We start from the raw sequence: 15,445 nt of genomic DNA, 5'->3' as shown, positions 1-15,445 counted from the left end.
TCTGAATAATATAAGAAAAAATAAAATAAAATTCTAAATCTAAGTTAAAAAACATTACCTTTGATTTGAATGTTCCTAAATTAGTTCTAATCGATGAAGTGAATGGTACATACATAAAAAAATCTCATGATTTGTTGCCTCGATTGTTATTATTTCTTATATCTTGGCACTTGAGAATAATATAATTCTCTATATGAGGATGGATGGGGGCTAGGAATCTCGCTTTGGAAGATAAAATGAATGAAGTGTCTAACCTTAAACCCAAAGAGGATTTACATAGACTTGCTTATGAGCTTAAGTGATTTAAGCTCATCTTGGGCTTATATTACTTAATCTAGCTTATTGGGTTTTAACTAAATAATTAGTTCTATTTAACTCTAATTAATTAATTAGCCTAATATGAAAGAACTATTTACAAGATCTTGTCCAACCTTTCATATTTACTAAAACACCCTTATTCATGTATATGAATAAAAAACCTAAATATCCCTCAAACAATGTACCACCAAGGAATATGAGCTTGAGCAGGGACTATTGAAACCCATAAGAAAACATTGACTCCCTCATAATACAATTTTGAAGCTGACTCTACATCTTATAATAGAGAGTTAATTATATTTGAATGTATTATAATATTAAATTCAGATAGAAAATTCAAATCTGTAATTTATTAACTATTATATGTAAACTCCTTATGAACTGATGTCTATAATTTAATGAGGTAAATGTTATCAATTTCTCAAGATTACTTTTATCATCTTTGAGTTTTAAATTATCTTATTATGTAATCAACTAACACACTATAACCTAGAGCATATGTTAAATTCCATTAAAGAATTATTGTAGCAATGAATTTAATAATCACTAGTCCTTAGGATCAAGGGGACACACTGTTTAATCTATTAAATATCATAGTGTCTATTTTGAGAATACTTTGTAGAGAACCTTAAATTACTCTATTCGAAGACATTGGATCATTAAGGTGCATGTGGTTTATTCTTGAGGCTCTCTAGATCTAAGCATAATGAAAATATGACATTCAAAATCAATAATAAACATAGATATAGAGATAGTGAATCTATACCTAAGATCTAAATGTTTCCAAATAAATTCCTATTGATGTAGAAAGCTTTAAATCCATAGAAGATCTTGTAAACATAACAATCTTCCACCTAACTTCTTTGAGTTTAGACACTAAGATGGTGGAATTCTATAAGATGAGGGTTAAGGTTCTCTTTTTGGGTTTGAGCCTCAAGGGAGGGAGTGACAAAAGTCTGAAGCCATACCTAATGACTCCTCAATTCTAGGCAGTGAGATGGTGAAATCTCTAGGATGGAAATTAGAGTTCTTTCTCTAGACTTGAAAGAGAGAGAACAAAAGTTTGAAACCTTGACCTTTAAAAGGGAATTTATAGGCTTTCTACTAAACGTAAGTGATTTAAGCCCACTTTGGGGTTGGTCTCTTAGTTTGGTTGAAAAAAAGATGCTAAATGATTAATTAACATAATATGACTTCAATTAATCAATTAGCTTAGTCTAAAGATACCATTCATTAACTGTTGTGCAATCTTGCATATTTTTCAAAATGGTCTTATACAAATAAATAAACTAAAAACCAATATAATTATCATAAATTGTGTCATCAAGGTATATATGCTTGAGTGAGGACCACTGTGACTCATATAATAGTATACTATGATATAATTATTAATAAAAATTGTTTTTGTAACTTTTTATCATAGTATAAATTAAATAAAAATTTAATAATAAAACTTAGAAGATGATACAACATTTCATTTATCTTTAAGCAAAAACTTTTGGGTAAATTTATTTCTCATTTTTTGGTTAGTGTGTTATAAAAAAGAATAAAAGATTTTTTTTTTTGAAGTGAATAATGAAACTATCTATTGACAAGAACATTTTTAATACTTGTAAAGTTTACATGAATACTTGAAAGATTTGTTATAAGAGGCTTCATGATCACAATTTTTTCATCTATTTACAACATTTTTTTTTATTTTTATTTGGGTTTATTACACTTTTCCCCCTAACCTATATCGTGTTTTGCACATTGCCTTCATCAAGTTCAAAATTGAGTGATGTACCCTTCAAGTTTTAAAATTGCATGCAATGTGCATTTTTTGAGTCACAACATTACATTTTTTGATAGAATGACATGTGCTCTTTGTGTAATCGAGAGCAAAATGGTCATTTTTAATAAGTGAGGGTAAAAGAGTCATTTCATTTTCAAACCCCAAAACCCTAATCCAACCCTCCTTCTTCTTCCTTGCTTCGTTTTCCAAAAACCGCATTTTCTCGACAATTAAACAAGTTTGACCAAAATATTTTCCTGTAAAATCTTTCATAATCCAGAACCTGAGCAGTTAACCAAGAAGAAAAAGAAAAAGAAAAGTCTCTGGAATGTATGTCTAAAAACATTTTCTATCAAAATAAGCACAAATCCAAATGAACTATGAGAGAAATCAAAATTGTAATAGACTATGGAAGTAATGAATGACAAACAAAGATGTCCAACAAAAACAAAGGAAAAAAAAATGTCATAACAAACTATAAATAAGTTTTCCCAAATTTCTCCATGTTTTCCTCAACTTTTCTGAAACATCAAAGCGAAACCCTATTATAAAACAACAAATTGAAGCATTACATCAAAATTTTCATCTATCTTCTTCATTGAGTTTTAAAAAAAAAAATTTCCATTTTTTCTTCAAATTTTCTAAAACAACAAAACGAAACCTTAACCTTAAGCCTAACTAACACTCTTTGCTAAGATTTTTCTAGTCACTAAAGAGATTACAAGACAAAAAACACATTGTTGAATTCCATGTTTTCTATTCAATGTTAACTCTTTGATGCTTGTATGAGATTTTAGGGTTTTAACTGTAATTTGGAAATTTAGTAAAAGGAACGACAAAAAAAAGGAGGATGAACAACCAGAAAGAGGAAAGAGCTGGAAGGGTTTTGGTTTGATTGTATTACCCTTTTGCCCTTACTTAAACAGGTCACTTGGGGAGCACATGTGTCTTTTGTCCAAAAATGTAAAAGTCGTTTTAAAAATGCATATGATATGTAATTATAAAACTTGAGGATATATTGCTTGAATTTAAAATCCAGAGGTCAATCTTCAAAGGGTGATAAACCCTTTTTATTTTTATTTAAAAAAAAGGGTAAATAACAAAATGATGAGGCGTTTGACACTTATCTCGGACCCCATTTTAGAGAGAGAAAGTAAGGCCAGTTATGCCCATTATACCCATTTTACCCTTTGCACAAATTTTGTTTGTTTTCACTTACGGTCCTCCCTACATTTCTTCTTCGAACCTCTTCGCAAGCCGACGTACTTTTCTTTGAGGTACGGTGCGGACGTATCTCCATGTTTTCCTCTATTTTAATTTCATCTTTCTAGAATTTTTCTTGCTCACTTTCTCCAGAAATTGAATGAGATAATGCGGATTAGTTCCACTGTTCCTAAGATTTCTCCATGCATGTTACAAAATTTGACATTGGTTTTTAGATTCTTCATATCTTGAACACTATCGAGTTCTCTGGAGGGTTTTTTTTTTTTGGCAAATTTATGGGAAAGTTCGATCTGGGTATTTCAAGACATCGGGGATTAATGAATTATGATTGTAAAAGAAGTTATGTAAGAGGGTCTGGTTGAGAAAAAGGGAGAAAGAGTAAATTGAAATATGAATTAGTGTTTTTGTTTGAAATTGGTTGAATTCGATTGGGATGTTTACTGATTGTAGCTGGATCAATAGCTTTGATCTTGCTTGATTGGGAATCCGTGTTCGAGCGAGGTACATGGTTTTGTGTGCACCAGTTGGGAAAATAGTGGTAACGAGTCAGATAGGGTTTGGGGAAAACTTGTAAGTATTGCTGTGCCTTTTTAGGTTTTCTGGGTCATTCCTAAATTCCCTAGTATGCCAGATGACAATGTGTTTTTGGTGTGTGGTGTTCCATCCCTGCACGGGATTGGATTGCTTAAGCAGATGAATTAGCTAAACATTGCGTTTTGGAGTTATGGAGAGTAAGGTAGGCAATTTTATCAGTTTTCTGATTCAGCCATATATGTCTACTTCCATGATGTATTAGTTCCCTGTGGTGCTCTGGGTTAGTGTGAGATTGTGCCTCTGGATTTGTTTGAAAAATCCTTCTTGGGGAAGGAAAATTTTCTAATTGAATTTGGGTTTGTGTTGGATCAAATATACTTTTATTAGGCATAACTTTTTGTTTTTATTTCCCTAAAAGAGTTTATTTTCCTTCTAATATGGTACCCATGATTCACACGTATAAGATGCCATTCACAAAGGACATGTTTTTTAGTATGAAGGTTTGAACTGTGAACAATCCAGTCTAAATATTCCTTTTTGGTGACAAACTTAGCTTCCGATCAATGGAGGGTATGCACTTAGATGACTTTTGATCATACCAAGTCATACTTGAATGTCTACACTAATATTATGGGTCAATTAGTACTCAATTCTTGTAATAAATACAAAAAAAATGGAATCCCTTTTAGCATGGCTGTCTAACCTGAAATCAACAAAAAGAGTTTGAATATGATGAAAATTTTCCAACTCAAAGTAAAAAAAGAAAGAAAGAAAGAATAAAAATCAAAAAGCTTTGTTATTGAGGTAGATAACAACAACACAAAGGAAGGTAAATAAAGAACTTTAACAATTCAGTTCTTCTGGTAAAGGATGATTTTCATTCATGACTTCCCTTCCCATAGGCTTTGTTATTGAGGTAGATACCAGAAAATAAATCTACTTTACACTATGAAAATTTTCATTAGTATTTTGACTAGACATGACCTTTTTTTGTCAACTTATATTGGTTTCTGTCACTTAAAGAAGTGATACTTGATATTTGAACTGCTCTGTTCTGCTATGGGGAATGTCTAATCACTTGGCCAAGTAGGGAGCTGTGAAGCCAAACATCCACTTTACACTTTAGCCTAGGATATAGCTTTTAAAGTTGGTAATCTGTAATGTACTCTTGTTTGTAGTTATCATGTTGTTCATTATATCATTGTCATCATATTTTCTCTCTGATGTGTTACTTGCACTGTTCTTTTGCTACTGATTAAATGTTTTATTAAACCACAAAGCTGAAATTCAATTATGTTCAAGCTTCAGTGATCAGCAAAACAACTGGATTATTGGAATGGATGCTGAAACAGTTCTTGATGCAACTGCATCTGTTGATGACATTAATACTAGTGACCCAGAGGCAGAGGAGAATAATATGGACTTGCATGAAGGGATCTCATCCTATGGAGAGGTTATGCTTGAAGTAGGAAATGCTACAGAGGTTCTAAAGAGAGTGGAACTAGATTTGGCTTGTTCCTCAGAGAAGTTATTTAACTTGAGCATACTTACGATGCATGTGGCAACAAGGGAAAGTGATTTTGAGGCCTTTGCTTCAGAGGAAGAACATGTTTTAGATGATTCTGTGCAGAAGGCTCTAGAGTTTGATCTCTTATCTGGAATTCTAGATTCAGAGGTGAGAGAAGTGGATAATTTCATGACTACTCTACAAAAGGATGTTGCTCATACCCATGAAATATTGTCTTCATGTGAAAATTTGGGAGGAGCTTTCATGGAAATGGAAGAAAAATTACATGATTCTGATGTATTATTGAAGCAGTCACAGGATCATGTTTCAGAAATAAGGATGCAGTCTGCAAAGTTCCAGAGGACTTTGCTATGTTTTGATGGAGAAGGAAAGTGTAAGCTATTGATTGTATTAATTTAAGCTATTGATTGTATTAATTTAATCTATTCTTGGAAGATGTTGGACTAAAAGGCTCTTTTATGATTGGCAAGGAGCTGACATGGTGGTGCAACATCATCACATTGTGGTGCCCAGCAGCATATTGGAACCATATGTTATATATTGTGCTGATGTGGTTCCACCATGTTTAGCTGGTAAAAGAGTTGATCAATCTTGCATTCTGTTTTATTTGATTGATTTATATTTTCCCACGGAGGAGGGGGGAGACATTAAAGGATGGAGATGTTTGTCATAGATGAAAAGTATCAGTTTAAAATTAACTTCCTATTAACTGCAAACATAAGATGTGTAATATGTGAGAAAGACTTAAGAGTGTGTTTGGTAAAGACTTAATATCTAAAGCTTATTGGCTTAAGATGACTTTAGGTTAAATTATACTTAAATTATTGTGTCATATTAAATTATTAAGTTGATTTATCTAAGTCATTTTTAACTTTAAGTTATAATTTAAGTTACTTTACCAAATATATTTAATATACTTAATAACTTAAATCATATTAATTTATTAAGTTGATTTACTAAACACCTTCTTGGTTTTGATTATTTTCTTCTCTAATGAATGATATTGACAGGGAATAATGACAAAGGCATGGATCTTTTAGAAAACAGTGAATTTTCAAACATGAATACAAAGATAAAAATGCAGACTGCTGAGCAACAAAGAGATATTCTAAGGATGCTAGAGAAATCTTTGGCAAGAGAGTTGGATGTTGAAAAGAAGTTGGCTGAATCAAGACAACTTGAAGAAGAGCTGAAACTTAGGCTACATTCTTTAGAACAAGAAGTTTTCTTCATGGAAGAAGAAGAAGCAATTGTTTGGGAAAGGTTGTTTGAGGCAGAGAATGCTGCTGAGGTCCTAAAGGGTATTTCAAAAGAACTAAGGGGTCGGCTTCAGATATTTCAGTTCAACTTAAACGGTTCAATGAAGCGAGAAGGAGAATTGAAATCTAAGCTTCAAGGTTCTACAAAGGAGGTGGAAGACAAAGAAGATGCTTTGCTGAAGCTTGAAAGCAGCAGTGCTGAACTTCATGACTTCCTTATACAACAGACGAACAACTTGAAAGCCAGCCTGAGGGAAGCTGAAGATAAATTAATTCTTTCTAATTCTGAGGCCTTCACTTTGAGGGAGAAGGTTAGTTCACTCGAGAACCAGCTGAAAGAATCTGAGTTTCAGCTGATGAATGCAAAAGCCTCTGTTGATGGGAACCAGGAGCAGCATCCTTTATATTCTCAACTCAGTGAAATGAAAAATGTTGTCATCAACCTGAAAGAAAGAATTTCTAAAGCAGAAAGTAGGGCTGAGAGTGCAGAAGCCAAGTGTAAATTGTTAATGGAGACCAATATGGAACTTAGTGATGAGCTGGTTCTTCTTAGAAGTGATAACACCACTGAGAAGGTGAATTCACTTGAGAAGCAGTTGAGGGAATCTGATATTCAGCTACAGCATGCATTAGCATCTGCTGAAGCAAGTCTGGAGAAGCAAAGCATGTTGTATTCTACAATAGAGGATATGGAAAATTTAATTGAGGATCTGAAACTGAAAGTTTCAAAAGCTGAAAGCCGGGCTGACTGCACAGAAGAGAAGTGTATAATATTATCTGAATCTAATGCAGAGCTAAGTGAGGAACTTAGTTTTCTGAGGACTAGAATGGAATGCTTGGAGACATCTTTGCATCAAGCTGAGGAAACAAAAGTTGAGACTGCAAAGGACATTAGTGTTCGGACCAAAGTAATAACAAATTTGGTCATGCAACTTGCTTTTGAGAGAGAGCGCCTTCATAAGCAGGTCTTAGCCTATTCATTTATCCAGATTCGATGTTGATTGTGGCTGTGCTTGCTTCCTTTTTGCTGTCTTCTTTCTCACATTAATCCATTATTTTAGGTGTTGAAATAAAAATAAATTTAAAATGCATGCTAAGTGATAAATCAGTTGCATGGTTGCTTGGTGAAAGTATTGTGCTGGAGATAATAGTACTCAAAACTTCTTCCAATTGAAACTTGCTTTGTTTGTTTATGTGCAGGTATCTTTGTTAACAGACAAGAATAAGGTTTTGGTGGGGAAGCTAAAGAAAACGGAGGACCCCTCTATTGCTAGTAAAGTGACTCGCGGAGAATTTTGTCCCAAGGATGATTTGACTACTGCCACTTGTGCAAAAGAATGCATCGTAGAACAAACTGAGTTCTCAGCTTCGAGTTTTGAGGTTGGTGATCTTTTTAGTTTTGCTTGTGAAAGTGTAGTTCTTTTTAAAATTTCAGTTCAATCTTTTTTGAAGGCCAAAAGAGAGAAAAAAGAAAACAATATATTCTAATGTTAAAGACAAATTTTTTATTTGATATTTTCTAATGTTTATATCTTTGTCCCTTATGGAAATCATAAATTATTATTATTTTTTCTAAAATACTTCTGTCTTGGCCTGTTTCCAGATGGAGGAGGCACCAAAAAATTTATCTGTTGGGGGAATTATTGCTGGGCCTTCAGATTCTGTATCAGAGCCTGAGACAGTGAGGAGGTTAGATCCAGGGCAGCTTAGCTTCAAGTATATCTTCATGGCAGTTTTCATCTTACTGACAGCAGCCTACTTGTTTCAACAACAAAACCGCCAATTTTGATGTTATCTGTGGGAGAGTCTCTCTCGATTACCTGCCCACAGGAAAATTTTGTGTTTCACTTGATGAGGAGCCGAAATGCAACATCTGTATATACCTCTCTAATCATCACTTAACCTTGTAGGTTTTGTAGTTCTCACATGTTTCTTTGGCCTATATGCTAACTTCGTTAAAAATCATAATGAGGATGAAATGTTGTAGAACTGAGAAATAGTTTCTTTTAACTTTGGCAGGAGCAACATATTTTTAGCAAGAAGTAGATTGCCTCTTTTACTTTATTTTTTCACTAATCCATCCAGAGTGCCTATGAAGAGGACGGCTGGGGGCATCAGCAGATAGTGTTGGAAAGATTTTATGGTGTCAAAGTAGGATCCCTGGTGATTGCTATTAATGATTCACAACTTCATTGACATAACAAATCAGTATTTGGTTTTGCAGAGCTTCGGTTGTAAAGTACAAATCAATTCAAGTGATGTGATAAATCCTTCATCAAAATCAACTCACTACTCACTACCACATGTTAGTGAGGAACAGGAATAACTGAATGGTGTGGAAGCAAAACTGAATCTTGGCTGCTTTTCTTTTCTTATGCTTGATGATCTTAATCTTCGTTATTCATTCTTATTCCTACTCCATTCTCCAGCAGCTCTCCTCATTTACAATCTGTGGCCATTGTATCTGTGGCTTGGTTCCTTTATCATTCCTGCTCTGGAAATTTTGATGGATTTCCCCTGAAATAGTTTATCAAGCATTCCTGCTCTGGAAATTTTGAGGGATTTCTCCAGCAATAGTTTATCAAGCTTATAGAGTGATTTCTTGTCTACCACACAACAAATCATTGGCTTGAAATATCCAGAATTCAGGAACTTCAAATTTCCGAATGATTACTGCGTTTCCACACTCTGTTTGTTTGCTTGAAATATCCAAAATTCTCGCCAAATTCAGTGCCATTTGCTTCCTGATATATTCTCTGGTGGCAAAGAAACTAAATCCCCAAGCAGGATGTGAAATGCTGCTGTTGCTCGTGTTCCTCTTCTCCATCATTAAGAGAAAATTGTATCAGCCATTTACACAGCGCAATTCATCATCATTAAGAATAAAATCAGTATCAGGCATATACCCAACCCATTTCATCTCATCTGTCAACACATCCAGGTTCTCATATATCTCTTTGCTTCTTGGGTGAGCCTTATCACCAACAAGGAAAGCATGTACCTCGCTCTTTATCTCAATCCAGCTGCATCCCGGCTCCTTTTTTAGCCCATTAAATCTCATCATCTTCCTCAACTTCGTAACTTCGTTCCACATCCCAGCATTAGCATAAATATTTGATAGAAGAACATAAGCAGCAGAATCTTCAGGTTCCAGTTGCAAAATAGAATAGGCTGCCTTTTCTGCCACCTCTACATTTCCATGGATCTTGCAAATGCTAAGCAGAGTTCTCCAAATAACAGCATCGGCCTCAAAAGGCATCCCTTCAATAAGCTCCAAAGCTTTGCTAACTTGGCCTGACCTCCCCATTATATCCACTACACAAGAATAGTGCTCCAACTGAGGATCTAACCCATAGTTACTAAGCATTGAATGGAAATAATGCAAACCTTTCTCAACAAGCCCCATATGCCCACAAGCTCGGAGAACTGCAAGGAATGTTGCATGATTTGGTTTTACATTCTCAAGTTGCATATACTCAAATATTTTAAGAGCCTCTTCTCCAAGACCATGCTGAGCATAGCCGCAGACCATGGCATTCCATGTCACAAAATCACGGTTAGGTGCTTTCTCAAATATTAATTGGAAATCTTGCATGTTTCCACACTTCGAATACATATCAACTAGAGTGCTTGATATATAAGCATCTGATTGCAATTCTTTCTTGATGATTTGAGCATGAATCTGCTTGCCAAGTTCAACAGTGACCAGATTGGCACAGGTATCAAGAATTGTGGCATAAGTGAAGTTATCTGGATCCACACCCATTTCCAACATTTTAGAAAAAGTTTTCTGAGCTTCCTCACTTTGTTTCTGCAAGGAGAACCCAGAAATAATGGCATTCCATGAAACCACTGTTTGTTCTGCTAACCTGTCATGGAGCTTCTCTGCCTTTTCCATCATTCCACACTTGCTGTACATATCAATAAGAGCAATTCCCACAAAACTGTCCAATCCCAGCCTGGATTTTATAATCCTGTTGTGGATCTCCATGCCACAGTTCAGAGCTTGCCAACCTGCACAAGCTTTTAAAACACTACCATAAGTGAACTCATCAGGTTCCATCCCTGATTGGAGCATCCAAACAAATAGGGAAAGTGTTTTTTCTTCATTTCCATTCTGCTCATGAGCTGCAATGATTGCATTCCAAGAGACAGCATCTCTGCTGACCATTTCCTCAAACACAAGACAAGCTTCAACCAGAGCTCCGCATTTACCATACATGTCCAAGATGGCATTTGCCACACAAATATTTGATTGGCACAAACTCTTCATTGATAATCCATGTACTTGAAGCCCCTCTAGATCCCCTTTAATAACTGCACAAGCCCTAAAAGCACCAGATAGACTAACTTCATCTAACCCAAGACCTGACTTTTGCAAAAGCCGAAACATCCCTAAAGCTTCAATACCTTTGTCACTTCGAGCGTACCCAACAATAATGGCATTATAAGATTGCAAGTTATGATTCGGCAAAGAATTAAATAGCTTTTGAGCATCTGACAAATTGTTACACTTCATGTACATATCCAGAGTGGCAGTTCCTATTACAACATCAGTCCCAAAATCAGTCTTTAATGCATGACCATGCAACTGAGAGCCTAATCTTAATGCAGATAAACCTGCACAAGACCTGAACACACTAGCAAAAGTAGATTGGCTCACCCCAACTCCTGCTTTCTGCATCTCCTTGAACAATTCTAAACCACCCCTGAGGTCATCATTCTGAACACAACCTGCAATTATGGCACTCCAAGAAACCCAGTTCTTTTCAGGCATACTATGAAAAAACTGAATTGAACAATCTAATTTCTTACATTTTGCATACATATCTAGTAAAGCACTTCCAGTAACCACGTCACAATCAAAACCCATTTTAACTGCAAGTCCATGAATTTGGATCCCCCCACCATGGTCTTCCAAAGAGGAACAAGATTTCAGCACAACAGCAAAAGTAGTACGGTCAAACACTGTACCCATTCTTCCCATCTGTAAAAAAACATCAATCACCTTTCGATGATCACCATTGTGCAAGTACCCTGAAATCAAAGAGTTCCACGACACCACATCCCGTTCAGGCATTGCGTCAAACAACTTTTGCGCGACTCCTATATCTCCACGCCCCGCATAACCAAAAAGCATTGCGTTCCAAGAAACCGTGTCCCGTTGAGGCATTCCATCAAACACCTTGAAAGCAAATTCCAAATCGGAACATTTAATGTACATTTGGATCAAACAATTCGTAACAAAGACCGTCGGTTTAAACTCAGTTAAGATCATGCGAGCATGGGCTTGTTTACCCGGACACAGCGCTTTTCGATCCGAGCATTCTTGGAAAATATGGGAAAATGTTTTCTTCTTGGTGGGTGTTGCTTGGTACGATGAAAATGGAGATATGGGTAAGGTTTTGAATGGAGATTTTGACTGAAAATTGAAGAAGAATCTGATCGGGAAAAGGTGGCGAGAGGTATGAGGTGCCATACCTGTTGCAACTCATTCTTTGGCGGTTTTTTGGACCGTTAATAGTCAGTTTGAGTCTTTTTGGAAGTCTTTAGTTACATTCCTTTTGCAAGCAGAATTAGGATTTGTAGAGGTGCGTTTGGCTAGGTGGATTTGGACTTTGGAAACTAAGCAGGAAAAAAGACATGATAGAGCGTAATTATTAACTTTTATTTTTTATTTTTTATTTATTATTTTTTATAGTTTTTAAACCAATTGTTAAATAGAGAATGGGGATTGAGGACTTCTATATTTTGGTAATACTTGATATGTATTATCTTCAATATAGATTGCATTTGAATTTTTGTAGTTTGATTATTGTACCTTGGAGGTAAATCCTCCTTTCTCCTCATTTGCTTTCTGAGACCGTCTCAAGAGGGACGCAGATCATCTCAAGCGAAAAAAAATCCTATTTGATTTTCAAGTAATAAATATTATGCTATAGGATGCTAGAATTGAAAAATGTGTCAGAGAGGATGTTAGAAATTTTTCGGGAATCGAGGATAGAGATGTGTCATCTTAAATCTATACTTATCATGCTTTAGTTAGTGACTTATAGAATGAGAATATTTAGCTACCAAAGCCTTATGTTGCTAAGTATTTTATCGAGATCTTATTTGCGTCTTGAAAAAATAAAAACATTATGAAACATAAGAGAGAAATTATTAGCGTCTACAAAGTGACCTAATCTGTAAGGATATATGATCATATTAGGTTGAGAGTAGCAAGAGCCCATGCGGTATGATAATTTGATGAATCATGACAATTGATAATCTTATGTTATGATTTACCATAGGTTTTGCCAATGTATAACTATATATATTAGTGTATTTATCATGAGAACTTTATCATGATAACCAAGACAAGTTATTCTTTAATTTAAGAGGTGTTGCACTACAATCTCTGTTAGATTATTTAGATTCATGAACTGATTGTAAACAATTTATTATCTTACAAAGAACCCATAACTTGTATTTTCTGTATAACTTCTAATGCATTTAAATCATGTATAATGTAAGTGATATGAGCATGTATGCTCATATAACTAATTAATGCATATGAAATAATAAAAGAAATAAAAAATATAAATAAATAAATAAATTTATTAATGAATTTCAATTTGTTACATTATGTCATGTTTTATAATATTGTATCCCAACAAATCCAACCTACATGAACGAAGATTCCAAGAAATAGGTTTATGCAGGTCACTTGTTGACTAAGTAGTGTATTGTTGATTATTTTATACAAGTGACTATGCCTATGGCTGAAATAGTGTACATTCTATAATAGTTGAGGATGATTACATACTTTTTAATGAATAACGTATCTCTTATGACGGTGTGCTTAATTATAGGACACACTTTATATATTTTCTTATATATGAGAATAGAAATGGAACCACCTCTTAAAAGAAATTAGACAAGCTTTTTAGAGCTCTCATGAACCTTCGGTTCAAGTGCATGACATATTCATGCCGACCCATTTACACAAGTATGAATAGAAAAAACAATGTGGGTGGTTGTTTCGAGATCAACAATAAAAACATTTGGTTCATAGAAATTTAATTTTCGTCAGTGTTCTAAGATTTACAACTCCTATCCTAAGCTAATTCATAGCTTTAAGGCATCAATTTTGATGCATTGAATCTTGACATTGCTCCAAATGTCCTACTCCTTTTATATCTTTCAATTCTTGCAATCTAAAGATTGTTAGAAGATTGCATGAATTTATTGTACCACATAGGAAATGTATGGGGGCCTGAAACCTTCCAAGTCTTAGAATCCTTGTTCAAAATTTTCATTGTTTTCTTTCCATTGACATAGAGGTTTCAAAAGCAGCTTACATTTGTTGAATCGAACGCAACCCCATTAAGATGAAGTTTTAGGTTCACATTCCTATTGTTGGCCATGTCTTCTGGGCCCAAGGCTGGCCTCATCTGGTTGGATTTTGCACCCCCCTACTTTGGCATTTCCCCACCCTACATAGAACTCTTGTTTACATGGAATTATGCTGTTACTTGGTGTTATATTCCTCAGCGATGATTTTGATACATATAAAACCAAATAGATTTAATCGATTTTATATATCAAGAATCAAATTAATTGAATCTTAAGAGGAAACTAATCAATTTGGTTTGGTTTAGTAATAATAATAACAGTTTTAAGTTATCTTATATACTATCGATATATCCAATGTCACTCATAAGAATTAGCACAATCATAGGAAAAAAAATGAGTAGGTATGATTTGGAATCCCATCAAATATGAAAAATTTGCGCTTAATTAATAATGTAAACGATGGATGATAAGTATGAGAGTTTATGTGTATCAGTTTTGGTTTGATTTAGCCGGTTTTTTGTTCTTTCTACTTTTCATCACCAATGTGTTTGGGCAAAATTGGCAGCTTACGGTTGATATCTCAAAAGGAATGAGAAAAAAACTATCATTTCTTCTCAATTGTAAGAGCGTTACATTCTCTTTTCTTCACTTACCAAAGTGGGGGAAAAAGGAAAAAGAAAAAATCCTGTTTCAAGCTGTCTGACTGAACTTAATCCTCTAAGGGGACCTTCAATACATATATCCTTAATTTAGATCAATCAAGAAAATTAACCACTTTTGTGCTTCCATCTAGGATCCATTGGGAGCTACAACTTCTTCGTTTTGGCCATGGGGGTTGTTCTTTATGGGCATGAAATGCCACTCATAAATGACTAATCCGCAAAGAATGGAGATGACAAGTGCTAGGAAAATCCATGGCACTGCACTAAGCTCATTTGGTAGAAGCGCCTCAAAGAGCATGGTCAGTGATATAAGGGCGCACAAGAAGGCAATGAGGTGAAACCCTATAGCAAAGGTGGGAGACACATGCCCAACGACGATTCCAATTATTGAGACGTAGAAATTCAACGTTGTGATCAAGAAGAATGTTTGGGAGTTAGGAAAGAAGCCAGGAACGATGTATTCGCGCTCGTTAGCCCAGGATGCACCAAATAGGGTGATGGCAATGGTGAATGGCACCATGACCAAAAGTTGCCCCCATGTTTCAAAAATGATCATCTTCCCAGAGTCTGCAGGCTTTTTTCTTGTATCCATGGATTCAATTTCTAGAGCTCTATTGTAAGTCCCCCTGTCAGGGCTGTCACTGTTGAAGCTCTCATCAGCTGAAATGGATGAACTATCAATGCTCCCATCAGCTGAAATGGATGAATTATCGATGTTCTGAAAAGAAAAAACCTTAATTAGTCCATCTCATGCATGTGACAACTAAGAAAAAACAAGCTTCCATGCCTTTTTTTCCTTACATATCTA

At 34.9% G+C, this 15,445-nt stretch overlaps 2 protein-coding genes across 5 annotated transcripts; one reads left to right on the top strand and one right to left on the bottom strand.

The window, feature by feature from the left end:
- Positions 1-3,181: 3,181 nt before the first annotated feature.
- Positions 3,182-8,679, top strand: LOC100263487 (WPP domain-interacting tail-anchored protein 1). 4 transcript variants are annotated; one of them, XM_010662243.3, is made up of 5 exons: positions 3,182-3,369; positions 5,153-5,751; positions 6,389-7,602; positions 7,838-8,017; positions 8,241-8,679. In XM_010662243.3, exons 1-5 carry the CDS (start codon positions 3,197-3,199, stop codon positions 8,424-8,426), a joined length of 2,352 nt encoding a protein of 783 aa, XP_010660545.2. In that variant the 5' UTR covers positions 3,182-3,196; the 3' UTR covers positions 8,427-8,679. The 4 variants fall into 4 exon arrangements, with proteins under 4 accessions (XP_010660545.2, XP_010660542.1, XP_010660543.1 ...); XM_010662240.3 differs by having other exon boundaries at positions 3,207-3,369; positions 5,159-5,751; XM_010662241.3 differs by lacking the exon at positions 3,182-3,369 and adding an exon at positions 3,376-4,052 and having other exon boundaries at positions 5,159-5,751.
- A 125-nt stretch (positions 8,680-8,804) lies between these two features.
- Positions 8,805-12,272, bottom strand: LOC100258344 (pentatricopeptide repeat-containing protein At3g02330, mitochondrial). The gene has a single exon (XM_002278632.4). The coding sequence runs from the start codon at positions 12,114-12,116 to the stop codon at positions 9,483-9,485; it is 2,634 nt and encodes an 877-aa protein (XP_002278668.2). The 5' UTR covers positions 12,117-12,272; the 3' UTR covers positions 8,805-9,482.
- Positions 12,273-15,445: the final 3,173 nt, after the last annotated feature.

Source organism: Vitis vinifera, chromosome 14 (genome assembly GCF_030704535.1).
Source record: "Vitis vinifera cultivar Pinot Noir 40024 chromosome 14, ASM3070453v1".
In the NCBI taxonomy this organism is placed as follows: Eukaryota; Viridiplantae; Streptophyta; class Magnoliopsida; order Vitales; family Vitaceae; genus Vitis; species Vitis vinifera.
The sequence above is the reverse complement of the archived record's forward strand: the minus strand, read 5'-3'. Positions and strand labels throughout refer to the sequence as shown.